The 23386-nt window shown below is 66.5% G+C and overlaps 1 protein-coding gene across 1 annotated transcript in view; it reads left to right on the forward strand.

The window, feature by feature from the left end:
- The first annotated feature begins 6225 nt into the window (after positions 1 to 6225).
- The window catches only part of INTS1 (integrator complex subunit 1), a 29669-nt gene continuing 12508 nt past the window's right edge, over positions 6226 to 23386 (forward strand). The window contains exons 1-24 of the mRNA XM_049639000.1: positions 6226 to 6581; positions 7111 to 7401; positions 9719 to 9915; positions 10002 to 10139; positions 10402 to 10561; positions 10718 to 10823; positions 10936 to 11122; positions 11213 to 11358; positions 11454 to 11595; positions 12483 to 12659; positions 13185 to 13293; positions 13891 to 14011; positions 14674 to 14900; positions 15440 to 15536; positions 18326 to 18417; positions 18582 to 18642; positions 19820 to 20017; positions 20266 to 20395; positions 20647 to 20826; positions 20912 to 21061; positions 21481 to 21660; positions 21764 to 21868; positions 22892 to 23059; positions 23142 to 23253. Of these exons, the coding sequence (XP_049494957.1) occupies positions 6524 to 6581; positions 7111 to 7401; positions 9719 to 9915; positions 10002 to 10139; positions 10402 to 10561; positions 10718 to 10823; positions 10936 to 11122; positions 11213 to 11358; positions 11454 to 11595; positions 12483 to 12659; positions 13185 to 13293; positions 13891 to 14011; positions 14674 to 14900; positions 15440 to 15536; positions 18326 to 18417; positions 18582 to 18642; positions 19820 to 20017; positions 20266 to 20395; positions 20647 to 20826; positions 20912 to 21061; positions 21481 to 21660; positions 21764 to 21868; positions 22892 to 23059; positions 23142 to 23253 (3532 nt within the window). The 5' untranslated portion in view covers positions 6226 to 6523. The remainder of the gene's footprint in view (positions 6582 to 7110; positions 7402 to 9718; positions 9916 to 10001; positions 10140 to 10401; positions 10562 to 10717; positions 10824 to 10935; positions 11123 to 11212; positions 11359 to 11453; positions 11596 to 12482; positions 12660 to 13184; positions 13294 to 13890; positions 14012 to 14673; positions 14901 to 15439; positions 15537 to 18325; positions 18418 to 18581; positions 18643 to 19819; positions 20018 to 20265; positions 20396 to 20646; positions 20827 to 20911; positions 21062 to 21480; positions 21661 to 21763; positions 21869 to 22891; positions 23060 to 23141; positions 23254 to 23386) is intronic.

Raw genomic sequence — 23386 nt, forward strand, 5'->3', positions numbered from 1 at the left:
GGGGGGCTCCTGACGTGGGGGGGCTCCTGACGTGGGGGGGCAGCTCCTGATATGGGAGTGGGGGGGGCTCTGATCTGGGAGTGGGAGTGGGAGTGGGGGGGCTCCTGACATGGGGGGGCTCCTGACGTGGGAGTGGGAGGGCTCTGATGTGGGAGTGGGGGGCTCCTGACATGGGAGTGGGGGGGCTCTGATGTGGGAGTGGGGGGTTCCTGACGTGGGACTGCAGGGGGGGGGCTCTGACGTGGGGGGGCTCCTGACGTGGGAGTGGGGGGGCTCTGATGTAGGAGTGGGAGTGGGGGGGGGCTCCTGACATGGGGGGGCTCCTGATGTGGGAGTGGGGGGCTTCTGACATGGGACAGCAAGAGCAGAGTCCAGAGAGCAGAGCCCCACGAGGCGCCGGCACGTGGCAGCCAGGGACACACGCCCACGCTCCCCGGGCGGTGGCCCCACACAGTCGGGCCACATTTGGAAGCGGTCTTTGGCAGTCTGAGTCAGGTGAGGGTCTGAGATCACCCTGGATCGGGGCGGCCCTCGGCCACTGACAGGACAGGGGGAGACACGGACGCAGAGGCCACGGAAAGAGGCGGCAAGGGCTGGGGATGCCAGCTCCTCCCTGAGCGAGCGACGAGCGCCAGCTGCCGCCGGGAGCCGGAGGGACGCGGAAGGACCCTCCCCCGGAGCCGGAGCGCGGCCCTGACACCTTGACCTCCGACTCGGGCCCCCCGCACCTGCAGAGAATAATCCCCCGCGGTTTGGGCCTCGGTCTGCGGCGTGTGCCACGGCAGCCCCGGGACGCGACACAGTGCGTCTCAGGGAGGCACCTGTGCCGGCACCCACAGGAGGCCGTGGAAGCAGACCCCTGGGCCTGGCCCAGGCCCCTGCACTCGGTTCTGGGACGGGGCCTCCTCAGTGTCCCCCGCGAGCCCCCCCCCCAACGAACAGTGGCGGAGTCCGGGGTGCAGCTTCGGTGGCGGAGGCAGTAGGAGAAGAGCAGCACGGCCTGCCCGGGGAGGGAACCCGGAGGGCTTCTCGGAGGAAGGGGTGGGGCTGGGAGGTTTTGAGGGCGAAGAGGGGCGTGTGTTTCCGGGGGTCCTGCAGGCAGCACGCGGTGGCGGGTCCTGGGCGGGGAGGTCTGCAGGACCTGGGCAGAGGCGGTCCCCCTGCGCCCGGACCCTGGGACCCCCCACGGGCGAGCTTCTTCGTCAAAGAAAACCGCCTCCAGGGTGGTCAAGCCAGAGCCTGCGTCTCCAATCCTGGGTCAGAGGTCAGCGGTCGGGCACAGCCCACTTTCCGCCGGCTCTCGCCAGCCGTCCCATCTCCCCCCGCACGCGGTTGGCACCGGGCAGAACGTCGGCAGACTCGGGAGTGTGGCTCTGCTTTGGCCCTTCTTGCCCTCCTCCCGGCCCCTGCCGCCCCCAACGGCCCAGCTCCGCCCGCCCGGGGAAGCCTGGAGGAGGCTCTTCCCCTACGCTCCCCGGGGCAGCCTGGAAGGGCAGGTGGGGAAGCTGGCAGCCGTCGGCGGTGGGAGCAGACGCTCAGCCCCAGCCCCCTGCCCGGGGCTCGCCCGGCACCTGCCCCTCTCCCGTGACCTGCCTCCCCTCCGTCTCTCCTCCCACCCGCCCAGCCCAGCCGTCTGTACCAAACAACCTCCACACTCGGTGGCTTCGAAAAGTAAGGACGAGCTTCGCTCACGATGGAGTCGCGTCAGCAGACGACAAGCCAGCCTCGCGGGACCCCACTGTCCAGATCTGGAGTGTCTCGTGCCTGCGATAAATAAAGATAGTGAAGGATCGAATCTGCTGGATGAGGAATCCTCGAGTCCATCCTGAGGGGAAGGTCACGGGCCAGCGCTGCGGGCGGGGGTGGGGGGGAGGGGAGGGGAGGGCAGCTCTCCCCGACATAGGACGAGGACGCGGGAGGACGAGGCAAGCACAGAAGCGCCTCCCGCCAACTGTGGTCGTCGTGACGGCGTCGGGCACGGGTCAGCAGGGAAGCTGAAACGGAGTGGCTGAACGTTTGGAGGGTGAAAGACGGGAGAAACCCAGCAGACGCCCCTCGAACCAAGTAATCAAGTTATTGCCAGGAGTGAGATAAGTTACACTTAAGGTCACGTGCCTACCGATGGGGAAGAAGTTAGCGTCTCTGCACTGTCCCTGCCAGAAACGTGTAACCTGAGCCTAATTGTGAACCAGCAGACAAGCCCGAATTGGGGGGAATTCTACACAGTAACAGGCCTGGACCCTTCCAAAATGTCAGTGTCGGGGCACCTGGGTGGTTAAGTCCGTTGAGTGTCTGACTCTTGATTTCTGCTTAGGTCACGATCCCAGGGGGGTGGGATCGAGTCCTATGTTGGGCTCTGCACTGAGCATTGAGCCTGATTGGAATTTTCTCTCTCTCTCTCTCTGCCCTCCTTCCCAGCTTGCTCTCTCTCTCTCTCGCTCTAAAATTAAAAGAAAGAGAAAAAGAAAAAGAAAGAAAGAAAAAGAAAGAAAGAAAGAAAAGAAGCCAATGTCGTGAATTACCCAGGAGGGCTCAGGGACTATTCCAGAAGAAAAACTACAAGGGTGGGGGTGGGGGGATAGGGCCATGGAATGCAATGCAGAATCTTGGATTGTCTCTGCCCTAAAGATATTGCTGGAACAGTGGATGGGGCCTTGATAAAGCCGTAGATTAATGAAAAGCATTGCTCTGATGTTAATGTCTTGATGTTGCCAATAGTCTGATTATTGTATAAAACAGCTCCTTGTTTTCAGGAAATACACACTCAAGCATTTACAGGTGAAGAGGAATCTTCTGCTACTCGTTCTTAAATGGTTCAGGAAAAAATTATGAATGGATGGAAAGAAAGGGATAGAGCAGAGACAATGTTCTGGGATTCAGGATGAAGGCTGTCTAGTACTCGGTACTATTCTTGCAAATTCTGACAACACGTCCCCCGACTTGTTTTAAAGGATTCCTCTTTTGTTGTTTATTTATTTTGAGAGAGAGAGAGAGAGACAGAGCATGCAAGCGAAGGCGGGGCAGAGGGAGACAGAGAATCCCAGGCAGGCTCTGTGCCATCAGTGCAGAGCCCGATGTGGGGCTTGAACCCACGAATCGTGAGATCATCATGTGTGCTGAACCCAAGTTGGACACTTACTGAATGAGCCACCGGGGCGGCCCTCAAATTTCATTTAGGCTTCAGGGGCTTAAAAGAACAACGGTCACCACCTTGCTCGAGGGTCTGCACTCTGGGCAGGGCAGCAGCGGCGGTCTGTCTCTGCACCCCCCCCCCACCCTCCCGTCAGGTGGCACAGTGGCTGAGTCACAGCTTGGAGCTCAGCAGGAGCGGCGGGCCATCCCAGCGACGGGGAGGGAAGCGGGCACGGCAGGCTCCAGAGCGGGCACAGAGGCTGGGGTCTCAGACAGCTTTGTTTCAAAACCTCACTGCCCTCCAAAACTATGTAACTGTGTGAGAACAAGGAAACGCTAATCAGCTGGATTGTAGCAATCGCTTCGCACAGCATACGTACATCAAACGTCGCACGTCGTACCTTAAATACCCACAAATTTTGCCAATTATACATCAGCGAGCTTGGAGACAAGTAAGTTTTTTCTGGCTCTTTTCTCGATAACTTTATTGGGCTACAAACCATAACATTGACCGTTTTGAAGTGTGTGATTTGGAGGTTTTTGGTGTTTTCACGCGTTGTGCGTCCAGAGCCATCCTCAAATTCCAGGCGTTTCTATCACCTGGAGAGAAACCCTGTGCCCGCTCAGCAGCACCCCCCCCCCCCCGCTGCCCTCCCCACCCCCAGCGCCCACTAATCTGCCTTCCGTCTCTGGGGATTTGCCTGTCCTGGGCTTTTCATATCAATGGAACCAGACAACGTGTGGTCTTTCTTGCGTGGCATGTTTTCGAGCTTCTTCGTGCCGTGGATCGTGCTTCCTTCCTTTTTATGGCTGAAGAGCATTCCACCATGGGGACAGACCACTTTCTGTTTATCCGTTCATCTGTTGCTGGACGTTTGTTTCTACCTTCTGCCTGCTGCGAACAGTGTCGCCGGGAACATGGGTGTGCAAGGCGTTTATCTGAGCACTTCCCGTTCTCTGGGGTGCACGCTCGGGAGCACTCTGGCAGGGCTCCGTGGCAGCCCGGCCCCTTCCCACCGCCGGGCCACATCTTGGCCAGCACTTGTTGGTGTCTGTCCTCGCTGGGTGCAGCGGCCGCCCTTCCGCTCTGAGCCCTACTCCGTGCCCACGCTGAGGACCGAGGACCGGGCGGTGACCCTGTCCTCCCAGCCCACGCACAGGGCGCCGGCCCGGGGTCCTGGCGTTCCCGCAGGGCAGGGATTGAACGTGGGGGGCTGCGGGCAGGTGTGGCTGGCACACCGCCAGGCCTCCGGCGGCCTCTGCACTGTGAGTCACGGCCACCTGCTGGAATGAGGGCCCACGTCCCTCTCCCACCCCAGAAAAGCAGGTGCGCTCCTGCTGTGGGCAGAAGGAGGGCTTCGGACGGGGTCTCGGCTGCGGTGGCTACGGCGTGGTACCAGGTGGGGGCCAAAGAGCAAACATTTCCTCATCATGGTTCTGGAGGCCGGGAGTCCGAGATCCGGGTGCCGCAGCCCCGGTGTCTGGTGGGAGCCCGCTTCCCGCCTTGCAGACGGCGCCTTGTCGGGTCCTCATCTTGGGGGGCTGGGGAAGGAGTGGGGGAAAAGTCTCCCAGCTCCCGGCACTTCTTATCACGGCACCAATCCCAGGACCAGAGCTCCACCCTCCAGCCCTGGCCCTTAGAGCCTTCCCCTGCTGAGGGCAGGGCCTGGGCTGCCAAGCTCCCGGGACCTGCCGGCCGCTTCCTGGGGCCCATGGTTCTGAGTAAGGACAACGACCACGGCAGGGAGCGTGGCGCCTCTTTGGGGGGGGCGCTACGGGGCACCGGGCACCTCCCATGGGCTTTCTGAGTTACACCCTCCACTGCCCTTGGCAAGGTGACCCCACTGCTGCCTCCCTCCCCTGGCAGAAGGGCCCCCACTGGCCACGCCAGGGGACACGGCTCTGGGCTCCCAGTAGCCCCCCCCCCCCCCCCCCCACGAGGCCCCCCCCCCCCCCCCCCCCCCCCCCCGGGAAAGGGCCCCCCCCCCCCCCCCCGGGGGGCCCGCCGCGGGGGCCCCCCGGCCCCCCCCCCCCCCCCGTGACAAAGGATCCTTGCTCGTGCCTGCTGTGCCCACCGGTTCTACCAGCCACCGCTGACAGAGGGACCCCCGGTGGGGCCAGCAAGGCCCCTGCCCCCTGCTTTAGAGCATTCGCTAAACGGCTTGCAGTGGTGTGCCCTCCTGTGTCCCTCTGAGACACACGTGGGGACCCACAGCCATTCCTCTGAACGTGACCGTCACGAGGGTGGGCCCGTCTCCCGCGTCTGGTCACTGCCCGCCTGCGGACACAGCTGGCTACGCGTCCACACTGACTGACCGCCCTTTGCAGGTCTTCACCTGGGCCCCACTGCCTCCTCCTCCCCTGAGGCTCGGCCCTTCCCTACCTGCAGCCGCCACTGAGGAAGGTCCCTTAACTGCAGACCGCTGCTTTGCCAAAGTTCAGGTCCGGTAGGAGCGCCGCGCTCGGGGTTCCCACGGCCTGTCCCTTCACGCCAGGCCGCCCACTCTACAGAGAAAGGCGCCTGGCTGGCCAGTGAGACTCTGGGCCGGGCAGTCGCTCCGGCCTCGTCCGTTTGTGGTGCAGGGTGGGGCTGCGTCGGGAGACCCGAGGACCGCACGGTGACCCCTGATAGGAGGGGGGGCGTGGGGTTTCGTCGCCATGGAGCCGCACCCCGGGAGGGTAGACACGTCCTCTGCCATCAAAAGGCCTGGGAGAGGCAGCAGAGCCCCACTGTGCAGGCGGGGAAACTGAGGCTGGGATCCCCGCTGCAGACGTGCCCATTCGCAGCCCTGGGCTCCCTCTTCGACCCAACGCGGGCATCCCAGAAACCTGGCCTTTGACAGCCAAACGGGAGGGCGGGACCCTGAAGGTGCAGCACCTCCGGTTCCGAGTCCCCGCGACCCCCTCCCTGAACCGCGTCACCCTCACCTGCAGAGGGCACGTGCCACTCAGGTCGGCGGCAGCGAGGCTCGGCCGGCCTCCCCCCGCCAGAGGGCGCTGCAAGCACCGCGCAGGCGCCTCCCGCCCAACCCGTGCTGTTTTGCTTCCGGTTGTTCTGGAAGTCGTGGTGCCGAGGGGGGGCAAGGGTGGCTTCCGGTTCCGGGACGGCCGCGGCTGGGGCGCCGAGGCGGTTCGCTGGGCGGGTGGTGTGTGGGCCGGGCCGCGGTTGCCGGCGGTACCGATCCCTCCCCGGCGGATCCGAGGCGGGGCCCGCGCGGCCCCCGAGTCGCTCCGTCCTGCGGGGCCGCGGCCCCTTCGCCCGCAGGCCCCAGCCCCGGACGGCCCCGGGTGCGAATGAATGAATGAGCGAGCGAGGGGACGGCGGATCGGCGCCGGCCTTCTCCTCGGGTGACACCGCGGCGGCGAGGAGCAGCGCGGGGAGGGGGACAGAATGAACCGGGCCAAGCCCGCGACGGTCCGCAGGCCCAGCGCGGCGGCCAAGCCCTCAGGTGTGGGCTTCTGCCTGCGGCCCGGGTTCCCGGGCGTCGGGTCTGGAACGGTGTCCCTGGGCGGATGGGCCGGCTGCGACCGCCTCCGGGAGGCCGACTCCCTCTCGGGGCACACCCGAGGCTGCAGAGAAGCAGCTGAGGATCTCGCTGGCCGGGGGCGGGCGGCAGCACGGGCCGGAGCCGGGCTGCCTAGCGCCGTGGCCGGGCGCATGTGACCGTACGTCTTGGTGCCTCGTTTTCCTCCTCTGCAAAGCGAGAGGACGGGCGCCTGTGTCAGAATCTTGTTGGGATCAAGTGAGCCGACGCTCCCAAAGCAGGGGTCTGGTCTGGTCTGTAGTAAGCACCGTGTGACTGACCGCACCAGACCCTGCTCTGCCCTGGGCTTGCTGGCAACTGGTTTCTTGCCTGCCCAGCCGCTCGTCTGAGCCCCTCTGAGAAAGCGGGAGGTTGGAGTCCCTGCGCAGCATCCTCTCCCCGCCCCCCCACCACCGTGTAAAGGTGCACGTGTCCCCATCTCCCCTCTCTGCAGGGCACCCTCCGCCGGGAGACTTCATTGCTCTGGGCTCAAAGGGTCAGGCCAATGAGTCGAAAACGGCGTCCACCCTGCTGAAGCCTGCCCCTTCCGGCCTGCCTTCGGAGCGCAAGCGGGACGCCGCAGCCGCTTTGGCCGGTGCCTCAGCGCTGACCGGCCTCACCAAACGCCCCAAACTCTCCTCCACACCCCCTCTGAGTGCCCTGGGGCGCCTGGCTGAGGCTGCAGTCGCGGAAAAACGCGCTATCTCTCCATCGATTAAAGAACCGTCTGTGGTCCCGATCGAAGGTAAAGCCGGTGTCCGGACTTGGCGGAGAGCAGGCCCCACAGCTCGTCTGCCGGGGGCTCAGGAGAGGCCACGTCCAGGCTTAGCGTGGGTGTGGCACAGGCGGAAGGGTGGAGAGGAGTCCTCTGCGAGTTTGTTCCCCAAGGCGCTTCTCACGCAGGCGCCTCCACCCACCTCGAGCCGGCGAGCTCGTGACAGGGGACGGAGATCGGGAAGTGTTAATGCGGGCTAGGGCTTGGCACAGGGGGGTCTCGGGCCCCGGCGTGCTGCAGGAGCAGGTGTCCACAGCGGGCACGTTGCTGCAGTGAGCCTCAGCGGCCTTCTCTGAGGTTAGGGTGACCCACGGTTCGGGATCCTTACCCTGAAGCACGCCCAGCTTGTGCCCGTGCGCCGTCTGCTGGGAAGCGGATGGGCTTCGCTCTCTCTGCTCTTCAGCCCCTCTGCGGGGCTGGCTTGGGGTATGACTGGCCGCACTGCCAGCCACTTCCTCCGTGAGCAGCTTCTGTCCTTGGCTCGCCTCCGCTCTGGGCACTGGGGGTCAGCAGTCACCGAGGCAGACCAGAGGGGGCCCTGTGTTCTGGGGAGTCCCCCTCTGCCCGCGCTTCAGTGACCCTCGCCAACGGGGCAGGAAACGCTACGACATTAACGTCAAGAGAAAGTACGCTAGTTCTGTAATTTACAGAAAGGCTTTGAGCTGCGCGCATCTGAGATCGCTCCTGGTTTTCTGTGCCATATTCCCACTGATTAATTTTAGCTGCTCCATGAGGCCACGTAGATCAGATCCGTCAAATAACCAGCCAGCCCCAGGTTTGGAACACACAGGTACTCACGTGACAGTGTTGGCAGAGAGAAGCCTCACGAGGGAACTGTAAGGTGCAGGTGAGCCTTAAAGGCTGGCTAGGATCTTGACAGGTGCTCGAGGATGTTGGGGAGTAAACCGCCTGGCAGAGGCCCGCATTCCGGAGAGGAAAGCGTGCCGGGAACGGGCTAGGTCCCGGCAGTGCACGGGGCGAGAATCGAGGCTGGCCGCCGGAGAGGTGCTTGTGCCTGATTCGGTTGGCGGTAGGGAGCCCTGGGGCATGGGGAGCAGAAGGCACAGCTGGGGCTAGCTGCGCTTTGGGAGACGAGTCAGGCCTCCAGTCCAGGCCCGAGCCTCGCGGGGCGGCAGCCCCCCGCCCCAAGGCGCCCTCCCCTGGCAGCGAGGGCAGGCGGACACTAAAAGCACACACAGGGCTGGGGCTCCTGCCCGGGCCACGGCTCTGCCAGTTAGTAGCCGTGCGTCTCCCGTAAACGGTGGTTCTGGAGAGCAGGTGGAATGCGGTGTGGAAAGCATATCCTGAGCGATGAGGCACTTTGCAAACAGGAGGCCGCACGTAGCTGTGCGTAGCCCCGGGCGTGGGGGACGTCAAGGTCTTCAGCAAGTCTGGCCCACCTGCCCTGCCTGCTCGTCCGCTGTCCTTGGCCCGCGGAAAGCCTTCGGTGAATATCACTGACTCTGTCCTCGTTCGGTGAACTCAGCAGTCGACAGCAGCGCCTCCCTCTGTGTGTTTGCGTATTTAAAGACGACCGGAAGGATCTCTCTGGTCAAAGCAGACGGCAAGGGGGAGTGGGAGACACCTGGACCCGAGCGATAGCGGGTGGCGCCAGGAGAAGGCGTGGTGGCCCCAACATGCTTTCGGGAGGCACGCTAAGCGAGGTCGCCGCTGACTGTGCGGGGAGGTTGGTGCTCGGAAAGAGGGAAGGACTGAAGACATGGGGGACGTGAACACAGGGGACAAGGTCAAAACCCAAAAAGGGTGCTTTGCAGAGACTGTTAAGGCAGAAACCTCCCTGCAGGCCAGGTCTGGGGAGAGGGCAGAGGCGGGGTCAGCGGCGGTGGGAGGAGACCCCCAGAGAAGCAGCCGCGGTTAGGAAAGTCGACAGTGCGAACCGCATTGGGTCAGTCAATTGGAAGACTTAGAAAAAGTGGGCTCGTTTCTAGAAAAGCGTATTCTGGGAGCGGGTAACTCCAGGGTAGCCGTGTGGGACGTGGTAGCCAGTCACCTGGAGGTGACGGGGCCGGCGCTCTGAGGCTGTGGGGCACTGTCCCTGCTGCGGGCCGTCGATGGCTGGGTCGGCCCCGTGAGCCCAGCGGGTCCTGCCCTGCTCCCGTCCTGGCGGTTACTGTTGTCCTTCTTGGAGAAGGGGCAACCACAACACAGCCCTGAGACCCCACTTGCTGGGTTTCAGCCCTGTCGTCCCGTGTCTTGGGGGGGGGACCCAAAGGTGGGTTCTGCTTGTGGCCGACCGCCCTGACAGAGCCCTTCCTGTGCCTGCCAGTCCCGCCCTCGGTGCTGCTGGACGAGATCGAGGCCGCTGAGCTGGAGGGCAACGATGGCCGCATCGAGGGGGTGCTGTGTGGGGCCGTCAAGCAGCTCAAGGCCACCCGGGCCAAGCCAGACAGCGCGCTGTACCTGAGCCTCATGTACCTGGCCAAGATCAAGCCCAACATCTTTGCCACAGAGGGTGTCATCGAGGTGAGGGCTGTGGGTGGGAGGGGACGGGCCCCGGCGCCCTCCTGCCCTCCTGCCCCCCTCCCCTGACGACACGCCGCCTCCCGCAGGCTCTGTGCAGCCTTCTGCGGCGCGACGCCTCCATCAACTTCAAGGCCAAGGGGAATAGCCTGGTGTCCGTGCTGGCCTGCAGCCTGCTCATGGCTGCGTACGAGGAGGACGAGAACTGGCCTGAGATCTTTGTTAAGGTGAGGCCGCCTCTTCTGGGAGCTCAGCGCGGCTCTGGGAGCAGGAAGGGGCAACACTGAGTGTGCGCTGGCCGGAGGCTGGATATCTAACGGCCTGGGGCGTCTCCCCTGTGCGGGCCGCCGCGGGGTGGGGGTGGGGGGTTCGCCCTGGGAGGCCCCCCCCGCCCCCGCCCAGGGAGCTGGGACATCGGGGGAGCGGGGGAGGGCAGGCGGAAGCGAGCTGCCCGCTGGGGCACGGGACGCGGACTTGTGTCACGTGCAGGTGTACATCGAAGATTCCCTGGGGGAGCGGATCTGGGTGGACAGCCCGCACTGCAAGACATTCGTGGACAACGTCCAGACAGCGTTTAGCACCAAGATGCCCCCCAAGAGCATGCTTCTGCAGGGGGAGGTGGGGCGCAGCGGCGGGGACCTCAGTGCTGGTGAGAGACACCGGTGGCCGGGCTGGGGAGAGGACGGAGTTTCCGTGAGGGAAGGGCTGGGGTCGCCTCCCTCCGCAGAACCCGGCGTGGGCAGGCGTGGGTGCTCGCGGGACGGCTGGGGGGAGGGGGGGTGTCCACGAGTGGCTCTGTGTGCAGGCGGCAGCCCTCACCCCTCGCTCACGGAGGAGGAGGACAGCCAGACGGAGCTCCTGATCGCCGAGGAGAAGCTCAGCCCCGAGCAGGAGGGCCAGCTCATGCCCAGGTAGGCGCCCCGTGCGGCCCCCGTCGGCGGGGCCCGCGTGCGGCCGGGAGGCAGACCGGGTGGGCCCGTGAGGAGAGCCGGCCCTCCTTCCTTCCTCCCCGCTCTGGCCTAGGTACGACGACCTCACAGAGAGCGTGGAGGAGTACGTCCTCGACATGCTCCGCGACCAGCTCAACCGGCGCCAGCCCATCGACAACGTCTCGCGGAACCTCTTGCGGCTGCTCACCTCCACCTGCGGGTACAAGGAGGTGCGGCTGATGGCCGTGCAGAGGCTGGAGATGTGGCTCCAGAACCCCAAGGTGAGGGCGGGGAGCCCCGCTCCCGGGCCCTGTGGGTGCCGAGCTGTGTGCGGGGCTGACGGGGACCCCCCCCCCACCCTGTCCCCGCAGCTGACCAGGCCGGCCCAGGACCTGCTGATGTCCGTGTGCATGAACTGCAACACGCATGGTGTCGAGGACATGGACGTCATCTCCCACCTGATCAAAATCCGTCTCAAGCCCAAGGTTCTCCTCAACCACTACATGCTGTGCATCAGGTGCGGCCCTAGTGGGAGCGAGGAGGGCGGCGGGAGGGCAGGGCGGGGGGCGGCCGCGGTCCGCCTCAGGGCCCCTTGGCTCGGCTCGCGTCCAGGGAGCTGCTGAGCGCGCACAAGGACAACTTGGGCACCACCATCAAGTTCGTGGTCTTCAACGAGCTCTCCAACGCGCGGAACCCCAACAACATGCAGATCCTGTACACGGTGCTGCAGCACAGCTCGGAGCTGGCGCCGAAGGTAGGGCGCTGCGCGCGGGGCGGCCTGGCGCTCGCGGGCAGGAGAGCGGCCCCTGGCGCGGGGGCTGCCTCGGCCCGGGAGCCCCACGCCGGACTTGGGGGCTCCGGGCTGCACGACCGGGCGTCTGGGTGGAGGCGGCGGTGTGGTGCAGAGCCGCGTGGGAGAGAGCCCCGGAAGGGGACAGAGGGCCCAGTGAGCCACGGTCGCTCCCGATCTTGGGTCAGTTCCGGAGCGGGTGCGGCCGTGTCACGGGACTCTTCCTTAGAAGCTGAAACCGGATTTGTTCCGGAGGGGGCGGCACCGAGGCGTGACAAACACAGCCGTTTGCAAGCGAAGTTCCCGTCCGGCCACCCGAGGGGTGGACTCTCCCGGTGGGGCAGGCGTCTGCGGCGCTTCGCAGCTCTGCGAGTCCCTGGGATCCCAGGGTGCTTTGGGAGAGCGAGAGCAGTGCTGCTGTTCAGGGAGTGGGCTAGGCTTGGAAACAGCTGCGTGCAGGGTGGCCGGTAGGCGAGGCCCCTGTTGTCACGGCCGCTCCTTCGTCCTCGTGGCCTGCGGTGCGGCGTGAGGGGGTCTGGGCCGGCTGAGCCAGCGCGTTCATCCCTGAAGCTCGGCTGCCGCGGTGGGGACCGCGTCTTGGTCCATCCCCTCGCCTAACGAGGGCCGGCCCCCTCCAAACTGGCTGCCAGGACAACTAAAGATGTGTCCCCTGCTGTCCTGCTGTCCGTGTCCGCTTGTGCCCGTGCGCTCCCGGGAATCGGGCGGGACGTTTTCTCGCAAGGGTTCTGGGAAGCTTCCCGCAGGACGGAGGGAGCCCTGAGAGCAGGCCTGGGGCGGAAGGAAGCTGACGGCGGTGAGGAGTGACCCCACGTGCCCCTCTCTTTGCGCAGTTCCTGGCCATGGTGTTCCAGGACCTGCTGACCAACAAGGACGACTACCTGCGGGCCTCGCGGGCCCTGCTCCGCGAGATCGTCAAACAGACCAAGCACGAGGTCAACTTCCAGGCCTTCTGCCTGGGGCTCATGCAGGAGCGCAAGGAGGCCCCGTACCTGGAAATGGAGTTCAAGGTGCCGCCGCCGTCCCCTCGGCTCCCGCGCGCGGCCACCTCTCGGGTCGTCTGTGGTTGGCGCCCCGTGTGCCCAGCGGCCGGCCCCAGAGGGCAGCACGGGTCACGTTCTGTGCCTGGCCGCATGTGGGCGACCTCCCGGCTCGGCGTGCGGGCGGGTGGGGGGGAGCCGAGGGGCAGTGTGCCCAGGAAGCCGGGGCCGCGGTGACGTGTTTGTGAGGGGGCGGGTGGTCTGCTCCAGGGAGACTTTAGACTTTGGGGGGTGGAGGGGGATGATGGGGAAGAGGAGGATGGGGGCAGGTGGCGGAGGGCCTCGAGGGCCACGCGGCAAGTTGGCAGCTTCGTTGGCTGAACCTTCTTCCCGCGTGTGACCCGGCCCTGGTCCCCAGACCTCCTCCCGCTGGCCCTCGCAGGGCACAGGGTCCCGGGGCGTCCTCCTGTCCTGGCCGCCTGTGTGCGGGGGGCCTGAGCGAGGCCCCCCGGGCACAGGCCCTTCCAGAGCACAGACCTTGCCCTGTGCTTGCAGGAGCGTTTTGTGGTGCACGTCACAGACGTGCTGGCGGTGTCCATGATGCTGGGCATCACGGCCCAGGTGAAGGAGGCTGGTGTCGCCTGGGACAAAGGGGAGAAGAAGAGTAAGGACCCGAAACAGGCCCGACTCCGCTCGGGTCACGGGTGGGGACAGCAGGGTGGCAGCGGCCGCTTCCGCGGCTGCAGGCCGTCCCCCGAGGCCCAGCAGACCTGCCCCAGGAACCCTGGGGACCCGGGGGCTTCCTGGGGGCGGCTCCCGGAAGCTGCGCCCGCCTGGTCTCTGGTTGGGTCGCCTGCTCGCTCCAATTGCAGTCTCCCTCACTTCGAGCGTGCCCTGCGGCCAAGGACGGGAGGGGAGCGGGGCGGTGCTGGTGAACTGGGCCTGGTTTGGTTCGTCACGAACCCCGCTGGAAGCCTGGTGCAGACACCTTTCCGGTGATTGACTACCTTAGTGAGGTTGTGAAGAACTCGAGGGGTGAAATCATTTGGAATTTGAGATCTCGTTGAAGTTTTCTTCCACGCGCTGGAGGCTCGTCCGGTGCTCCCTGCGGGTTCTTCCAGCCGCATCGGGGTGTCCCGTCCACCTCTGTGTCCCTCTCCGTAATCCTTGGGTGGGTGCGGCTGGGATGCTCCGAGTGTCCCCCAGGCCCGCCCCTCCAGCTGCCGTGCAGGCGGGCCGTAATCCCGCGTGTCCTTTTCAGACCTCGAGGTGCTGCGCTCCTTCCAGAACCAGATCGCCGCGATCCAGCGGGACGCCGTGTGGTGGCTGCACACCGTCGTCCCGTCCATCAGCAAGCTTGCCCCCAAGGACTACGTGCACTGGTACGGGCCCGGCTCGCTCCGCTTGGACGACGCTCCGGAAAGCCCCGCAGCCCCTTCCCTGGACCCAGCCAACAGGAGCCAGCTGTCCCTTGAGCGGGGGACACGGGCTCGCCTGGGGGTGTCGGGGCTCAGGCGGAGCCTGCCGCCGTGAGGGCAGAGGCGGGGTCCTGTCTGGCCAGCCTCGCTGGGGGGGGGGGGGGGGGGGGGGGGCTGGGGGTGGGGTGGTCGGCCCCAGGAGGACCACGCAGGCGGGGCCCCCTCGAGCACACCCTGTGCCTCGTCCCCTTCCGGATCCCCAGCCCCGGCGTGCTGTCCACTCCCAGGGGGCCAGCCGGCCACACTCCCCGGGTCAGTGTCACGGCCCCGTCTCCCCGGGTCCGGGGCCACCCTGCCCTGTGTGTCCCCCGTGCCCCAGCTGTCTTCACCACTGGGCCCCCGCTGCCCCGTTGGCTTGCTCGTCCCCTACCTCCTGTGCCCTGTGCTCTCCTCGGGCCGCACTTCAGCGGGTGGTGGGCGGTGCCCTGCGTGTTTGTGCCACCGGGGGCGAGGCGCCTTCTCCCATTCTTCCCTGGCGCGGCCGGGCCTCGCCCACAGGGGCCTCCGGAGCGAGGGGACAGGGGAGGGGGTGGCTGCCCGCTTCCCTGTCCAGCCGAGCCTCGGAGCTGGGGCTTTTCCTTCCCGTGGGCACGTGCAGCCCCCGCCGAGCCCACCCCTGCCTGCTCTGCCCGCAGCTTTTTCCTCCGCCTCTGCTCGGAGGTGCCCATCCTGGAGGACACACTGATGCGGATCCTGGTCATCGGGCTGTCCCGGGACCTCCCGCTCGGGCCTGCGGACGCCATGGAGCTTGCCGACCACCTGGTGAGGCGGGCCGCAGCCGTGCAGGCCGACGGTGAGGGTCCCCGCAAACTCTGTCCGGGCCCCCCCCTCGGTGGCGGCCTCCACCGCCCCGCTCGGGCGGGCCTGCCTCCACGGTTGCAGCCAGGCGTCCGCTCCTCCCCGTGGCCCCGGGCTCGCCGGACCCCACCGGTCTCTGGAGTCGGGGATCGGGCAGAAGGTTTGCGCCTTCCGTGGCGACGTGCCGCGTGCTGCTTCTGGAGCTGCCCTGGGACCTGCACACGTTGTCCGTGTGATGAACCGAGGCCCCGTGCAGGCCGCCACCGCGGTCCCACGAACCCCGCTCGCGGGGCGGGCGCCCCTCTCGCTGCCGCCGGGCCGGCGTCTGGCCCTCGGTGTGGCGGGCAGGCCCACGGTGCCCAGGGCGCCCGCGTCAGCCCCCGCCCGCCCTCGGCTTCTGGAGAGCTAGCCCCCGTCCGCGGGCTGTCTGTCCGTGGCCCAAACCCCGTGCCTCGGTGGCGCACCACCACATCCCCCCACCGCCCCCGGCACGCGGACGGGCTCCTGAACCTGTGCGTGGCTCTCGCGTTTCAGATGTGGAGGTGCTGAAGGTGGAGAGGATCCAGCTGATCGACGCGGTCCTGAACCTGTGCACGTACCACCACCCCGAGAACATTCAGCTGCCCCCCGGGTACGGCGCCCCCCCCCCCCCCCCCCCAGCCGGGCTCCCGTCCGCCGCCCCCCTGCGCCGGCCCATCCAGCCTGCAGACGCCCGTGAGGCTGCACTGCCCCGAGCGGCCCCTGCCTCCCTGCCTCCCTGCCCGCGCCTGCGCCCCGGGGACGCGCTCCCCTGCTCTGTCCGTGTTGCTCTGTGCTCGGCACGGACGCTCCCGCCCTGTTTGCTGACGCGCCTGCTCTTCCGCGTTTTCTCACGTGTCTTCTCGAGGGATCGTCCGCGTGTGTTTCACCCGCTTCGTGTTGCTGACGCGTTGGTTTTAGTAAATTCCCCGGATGGGCCGCCATCGCCACAGGCCGGGCGTAGAACAGCTTTGGCCCCTAAAAGCCCGTACCCGGGAGCCGTCCCTGCCCCACCCCACGCTGCCTTAGGCAGCCACTGATCTGCCCTCTGTCCCCGTGGCTGTGACTCTGGGGACGCGTCACGTAAACAGACGCACACGTCGTGACCTTGTGCGTCCCGCCTCTGTTACCGGGCAGCCCGTTTTCGAGGTTCACCCGTGTCGTGACGCTTAACCTGGGAGGCGCTGCTTCGGGTGGATGCCGCGTCGTGTTCACCACCGTCGGGCGGTGGGCTCGCGGGTTCTCCCTGACCGCTGCGAACGTGCCAGCCACGTTCCTACCCGAGTGTTCGTGCAGATGCGTGTTTCCGGTTCTCTTCCTGGGGGCTGCCTTACCTTTCCGGGGAGCTGCCAGGCCTCGCGGATCTCCGTTGCCAGCAGCCGTGCCCGCGGGCTGTGGTCCTGCCGTGTCCTCGCGAGCTGTCAGCTGGCGCACGGTGGCACCGGGAGGTGGTGTAGATCCGCGCTTCCCCGACCACCTGGGACGCCGAGCCTCTTGGTGCGCTCGTTGGCCGTTTGCACGTCTTCTCCGGAGAGGGGTTACTCGGGTTCTTTGTCCGTTATTGGGTGTTTGAATTTTTGTTGTTGGGTCTTGGGAGTTCTTTACGTATCGTGGACCTAGACCCTGAACAGGTGACCTGCAGGTGGTTTTTCCTGTTCACACCGTCAGCAGTGTTCTTGGAGACACTAGGAGACAGTGGCTTTTAATTCGGGGAAGGTCTAGCTCGTCTGGTTTTGTTCGTTTTTTTGTACTCTTGTGTCATTTCTTTTTGTTGGTAACTTTATTTTGAGACAGAGAGTAAGAGGCTGTGTGTGGGGGGGGGGGGAGCAGAAAGGGAGACAGAGAACCCCGAGTAGGCTCCACACGGTCAGCACAGAGCCTGGAGCGGGGCTCGAACTCCCGAACCGTGAGATCGTGACCTGAGCCCAAGTCAAGAGCCGGAGGCTTCACCGACTGAGCCACCCAGGCGCCCCTTGCGTGTCGTTTCTCATCCAGGATCGGGAAGATCTGCTCTGTTTCCCGGTTTCAGGTCTTGAACGTAGGCCTTGGATCCTCTGAGTTGGTTTCGTGCGTGGAGGGAGGCAGGGTCGAACTCCGTTCCGCTGTGGGTGGATGTGCACGTGTGGTGGGCCTGGGGCCTCAGCTCTGTCCCGCACAGGGATGCCCCGATGACGTGGCCCCGCGTGTCGCTCTGCTGCCACGTGGGCTTGGAGCCCTTCCCAGGAAACCGTTGCCCCACCCGGGGTCACAGGCCTTTCCTGTGTGTTCTCCTAAGAATTTCCAGGTTTTAGCTCATAACGCTCGGGTCTGCGACCGTCCTGAGCTGATGGCAGTGTGGTGTCAGCGACGGGTCCGACTCCCCGCTCTTTCACCAGGACGGCCAGCGGTCCCGGCGCCGTTTCTCGAAAAGACTGTCCGTTCTCCCGTTGAAGGTTTGGTCGCCCTTGTCGGCGATCGGGTGACCACAGATGTGTGGGCTCTCCCACGCGTTCAGGCGGTCTGTGTGTCTGCCCCTGTCGGTAACACCCTGTCATCGTTCCCGTGGGTTGTGCTGAGGCTTGACATCGGGAAGTGGGACTCTTGCCGCTGTTCTTCCTCAAGACTCGTGGCTGTTTTGGGCCCTCGTATTTCCGTGTGAATTTGCAGGGCAGCTTGTCCGTTGTCAGAGAAGAGCCATCCGGGATTTTGGTGGGTGTTGCTTTGAACAGGTAGATGACGTCGGGGAGCATGGCCACGCTGACAGCATCTGGTCCACAGACGTGGGACGTCTTGAGTATCTTTCTGTTGCCGATGTTATCGGTCGCACGTGGGATTCGCTTCTTTGTGTCTTGGGGTGCTGGTGCGCCCTGCTTCCCGACCTGATCGCTGTCCATCTCCCCGAGTCGGCTTCTCGGATCTGCTCCTTTCTTAACGACGATTGTGCCGTTGCGTCGCCTGGAACGTTCTGTCCTGTTACTTGAAAGAACCGTAGTTTAGTCTCGTAAGTGTGTCGTAAGCATGACGTTTCAGTCACGACGACGACTTCACGGTCTGTTCGGTTGGAGACCAGGGTTGTTTCTGGCTCTCTGGTGGACACAAGACGAATGCTAACTAACACTGAGCTTTGCCGTCGCGACTGCCCTCGTCTCCACGTTGTAGACGGGACACCGGGACTCGGCGATGCGCGGGACCTGTCCAGGGGCTCGGCCCCGGCGCGGGGCTCCGGGCAGCGTAGTGGTGGTCACAGTGCCCTTCCCGGGGATGCCGGTGTGGCGGGAGGACCAGGCCCGGGGGTTTGCGATCTTTCGTTTCCTCGCCGGTCAGTCAGGAGGTCGTCTCCGGGCCGTTCCACCCTGGGCAGGACCCATTCCCGTCACCGCCTTGCACGGCCGAGAGTGAGCCGTGGGTGTCCTTGCGTTTCAGGTACCAGCCCCCGAACCTGGCCATCTCCACCCTCTACTGGAAGGCGTGGCCCCTCCTGCTGGTTGTCGCGGCCTTCAACCCAGAGAACATCGGTGAGCCTCCCCTCCCTGGCGGGCTCGCGGTCGTCCCAGCCGGCTGTTGCTCTTTGTTCCTGTCGGGGCGTCGTGCTGGGGACCTGCAGCAGAGCCAGGCCGGGACCCAGGCGGCGCAGTGGGGCTGTGGGCTGGCCGCCACCTGCCCTCCTCTTGCTCCCTAGGCCTGGCCGCCTGGGAGGAGTACCCCACGCTGAAGATGCTCATGGAAATGGTGATGACCAAGTAAGTGGGCTCGCGCACCGCTGGGGCCAGGGCCCCGTCTGCGGGACGCTGGGAAGCGAGCCGATCCCGGAACCCCGACTCGCTCCGACGCATGTCCCCTGTTGCACGGCCACTCGGGTTTCCTTCTCTCGCGGGCTTGAGTTTCCGAGTCCGGGCCCACGAGCGTTAGCGTCCCCTCCCTGCCGTGGGCTGAGGAGGGAGTAGGATTGAGGCGGGGCCTTGGCGGCCGAGGTTCTCCAGTGACGGCAGCGGGGGCAGGCCAGCCGACGGCTGGTGGCACACCAGGAGCCGGTGGGGGTGTGTGGAGACAAGGGACGCGGTGGGCCAGGTGGTTTAACGGTTGCAGACGTGAACACGGCCCAGGGTCAGCTTGGGTGACCACCGTGTACGCACCATGGTACACGGTGACCAGGTGTGTGTGGCCCATTCTGAGGGGTTGTCCTGTGGCCGTTGCGGGGGCCCCAGGGACAGATCTGCCGCAAACGGCCATCACAGGTGGTGGGTTTGAGCTCAGCACGTGTGACAGCAGGCAGCTCGTGTATCTCAGAAAAGCCGTTGGGGCGCCTGGGTGGCGCAGTCGGTTAAAGCGTCCGACTTCAGCCAGGTCACGATCTCGCGGTCCGTGAGTTCGAGCCCCGCGTCGGGCTCTGGGCTGACGGCTCGGAGCCTGGAGCCTGTTTCCGATCCTGTGTCTCCCTCTCTCTCTGCCCCTCCCCCGATCATGCTCTGTCTCTCTCTGTCCCCAAAATAAATAAAAAACGTTGAAAAAAATTAAAAAAAAAAAAAAAAAAAAGAAAAAAAGAAAAGCCGCAGCTGCCTGTGGGAGCAGCCGGTCCACCTGCGATGCCCGTGGGCTGGAGACGCCTGCCCGTGGGGAGGGGATCTGGCGCAGGGTGAGCGGGTGTCCAGGATTCTGACACCCGCTGGGCCTGATTCTGGAGGTGGCCGGTGTGCTGTCCCGTGGAAGGAGAGCGGGTGGCCGGCGTGGGGGCTCCCTCCCAGAGGCCAGACCTGGCGGCGTTGCCGATGGCCCGGCCAGGCTCTCTGATGCGTTTGGTGGCCAAGGTCGTGCACAGGGCGGGGGCCTCGTGAGCACCCGCGACCTTCTCTGTGCGCTGTCTGGTGGCCGCGAGCCTCAGATGGGCAGGGCTCCGGGTTCTTCCTGTCTGGTCCCCAGTAACTACTCCTACCCGCCGTGCACGCTGACGGACGAGGAGACCCGGACGGAGATGATCAATCGGGAGCTGCAGACCTCCCAGCGGGAGAAGCAGGAGATCCTGGCGTTCGAGGGCCATCTGGCAGCCGCATCCACCAAGCAGACCATCACCGAGAACAGCAGCCTTCTCCTGTCTCAGCTCACCAGCCTGGACCCTCAGTATGTCGCACCCGGGTCCCCAGGGTGGGGATGAGGCCGGTGGAGCAGCTCCTGGGCCTCTGCGTGGCGCCGGGGCCCTGGAAACGCCCTGGAAATGCTAAACGTGCTCAGCGGCTGGGGGCGGGGCGGAGGGCCTGTCTGGCCCTCGAGGGGAGGCTGCTGTTGGGCGGGGAGGGAGGTTGCCACCCTTGCTCCCAGGTGCCGCGCCAGTGGCTCCCTGACACGCTCGCATCCTCGGGGACCTTTAGGGGACCCCCTCGGAGGCCTCCCCCCCACATCCTGGATCAAGTGAAAGGCCTCAACCAGTCCCTGCGCCTCGGGCACCTGCTGTGTCGGAGCCGAAGCCCGGACTTTCTCCTCAACATCATCCAGAGGCAGGCGAGTTCCCCGCGGCCCTGGGGTGGGGGGTGGGGGTGGGGGGAGGGGGAGGGGGCCGGGACCGCGGCTCCGGGCTAAGTGAGGCCAGAGCCGGAAGGGGGCGCCCCGGGACACGGGGGCCGCCCGGGGACGGGTCCCCTCCGCGTGAGGCGGCTGCCCGCACAGCCGCCGGGAACCACGGCCTCGGGAGGGTGGGGGCCGGCGGACGGGCCGCCGGGGGCGCCGCTGAGTGTGTCCGTGGCCCCGGCCAGGCCTCGTCGCAGTCCATGCCCTGGCTGGCCGACCTGGTGCAGTCGAGCGAGGGCTCCCTGGACGTGCTGCCGGTGCAGTGCCTGTGTGAGTTCCTGCTGCACGACGCTGCCGACGACGCCACGTCCGGGGAGGAGGAGGAGGAGGGCGAGAGCAAGGAGCAGAAGGCCAGGAAGCGTCAGGTCGGTGCCCCCGAGCGCCCCCAGGCCCACCGCGGCCCCGCGCACGGCCGCGCGGGCCCCTGAACGGCCCCCCTCGCCCCCGCAGAGGCAGCAGAAGCAGCGGCAGCTGCTGGGCCGCCTGCAGGACCTACTCCTGGGCCCCAAGGCCGACGAGCAGACCACGTGCGAGGTGCTGGACTACTTCCTGCGGCGCCTCGGCTCTCCCCAGGTGGCCTCCAGGGTGCTGGCCATGAAGGTGCGGGGCGGGGGGGGGGGGGGGGGGGGCCCGCTCTGCTCCACCCCTGCTCCCTGGCGCGGCTTTGTCCCTGGCGCCCCGGCCGGCCGGCGTCTCACTCACCTAGGCTGCGGCTTAGCCGGTTTCGCGTCGAAAGGGTGGCGGTGGTGAGGTCGGGAGAGGCAGACCCTGTGTCCCGCTGGCCCGTGATCCCTCCCCGGGCGCCGACGTGAGCTCCCGGGAGAGACTTAGTGACGGAGTAGCGGTCTCGCCGCCTCTTGCGAGGTGTCGCACGACTTTCCAGAGATGCGGCTCCAGCTGCGGCCTTCTCGTCGGTTCGGGCGTCTCTGACGGGACGCGGTGTCTTTGCCAGCCAGGCCAGTCCCGCCCCCGGGGGCTTTGAGGGAGCGTGTCCGGCCCACACACGCGTCTGTTCGCAGGGCTTGTCCCTGGTGCTGTCGGAGGGCAGTCTGCGGGACGGGGAGGAGAAGGAGCCCCCGATGGAGGAGGACTCGGGGGACACAGAGACGCTGCAGGGCTACCAGTGGCTGCTCCGGGACCTGCCCCGGCTGCCCCTGTTCGACAGCGTCCGGACCTCCACCGCCCTGGCGCTTCAGCAGGTACGGGTGCCGGGACGCTGCCGGGCGGCTGAGGGGCGGCAGTGGCACGAGCGGGAGCGGGGGCTGCCCCGCGAACGAGCTCACGCGACCACCCCTCCCCCAGGCCATCCACATGGAGACCGACCCGCAGACCATCAGCGCCTACCTGGTCTACCTGTCCCAACACACGCCTGTGGAGGAGCAGGGCCAGCACAGCGACCTGGCCCTGGTGAGGGGGTGGGACGGGGCCCTGCACCTGGAGGTCGCGGGGCGGGGGGCGGCACAGCCACCCGGGCCGGGGTGGGGGGTGGGGGCCGCTGCAGGAGCCCAGCCTGCTTCCCAGGGCTCTTCTGCCCAGAGCAGGTGTCAAGGGTGTGAGGGTTCAGGTGTGTTTGCGGCCAGAGCGGCCGTGGTGCTCATCGAGGCCTGGCCGTGTCCCTTTGTCCCCAGGCCGATGATGCCCGGGCCGTGCAGATGGGGTTTGCCTGCCCACCACCCCCCCAACCACCCCCCAGGGAGCACTCGCTCAGGGAGGGAGGACGGGGTGCCGGGCCAGCCCATCTGTGTTCTTCTGTGTTCTTATTCCCTGCAGGGAGGGTGGTGGCCCAGGGTACGGGCGTTTCCTCCTCCCCTGCCCTTTCTGGAGGGCCTTCTTCTGACCTTGCTGTCCTGTCCGCCCACTCTGGCTCCGACCTCGGGCGGCTCCCGTGGGCCCGGTGCTCTGTGGGATGAATGGGTGCAGGGAGCAAGGGCACGGGCGGGCAGCTAGGGGTCCCTGGAGGCGGGGTTCTCCCCACGTGTGGGTTCGTCGTCGAGGGGCCAGCCTGGGGACCGCTCGTGGCCTGTGTGCTGCAGGAAGTTCACGCTCCCGCCCAGGGCTGGTGTCAGCGTTTCCCCCTCTTTCCCTCCCCCCCCCCCCCCCCCCCCCCCCCCCCCCCCGCCCCACCCCGCTCGGAGCAGGAGCACGGCGGGTGGTGACGTCCGTGACGTCTGGGTCGCCGTCCGGGCCGGTGGGCGTCTGCCTCGCTTCCGTCCCGCCCTGCCGTTCCCGGCCCTGCCTGGTGGTTTCGTCCCTGTGTGTGCACGCGGGCCCCTCCCTCTGCTGGTCCCGGCGACCCCGGCCCCGGCCCCGGCCGGCACGAGGCTGCGTGGGCTCGCGCGATGCGGCCTCGCGGTGGGCTGGCTTGGCGGCGACGAGAGACGGCGGGGCCGGCCCGCGAGGCCCTCTGACGGCCGTGCTCCCCGCCCCCAGGATGTGGCGCGGCTGGTCGTGGAACGCTCCACCATCATGTCCCACCTGTTCTCCAAGCACTCCTGCAGCGCCGAGTCGGACGCCGTGCTGGCGGCCCTGCTCTCCGTCTTCTCCCGCTACGTGCGGCGCATGCGCAAGAGCAAGGAGGGGGAGGAGGTGTACAGCTGGGTAAGGCTGGCGGCCCCCTCCCCGGCCCCCCCCCCCCCCCCGCGGCCCCCCTCCGCCCAGCCAGCCGCCTCCTCTCCTGCAGTCGGAGTCACAGGACCAGGTCTTCCTGCGCTGGACCGGCGGGGAGACGGCCACGATGCACATCCTGGTGGTCCACGCCATGGTCATACTCCTGACGCTGGGGCCGCCCCGCGGTGAGTGGCCTGCGGGGGGGCGGCTCCCGGCCTCCCTGCCTTGCTCCTCGTGCCCCTGAGCCCCAGCCCCGCCTGGCAGGGTCGCGCAGAGGTGGGGGGAAACACCGCTGCCCCCGCCGGGGGCTCTGGGCGG

The sequence above is a fragment of the Panthera uncia genome, chromosome E3 (genome assembly GCF_023721935.1).
Source record: "Panthera uncia isolate 11264 chromosome E3, Puncia_PCG_1.0, whole genome shotgun sequence".
NCBI lineage: Eukaryota > Metazoa > Chordata > Mammalia > Carnivora > Felidae > Panthera > Panthera uncia.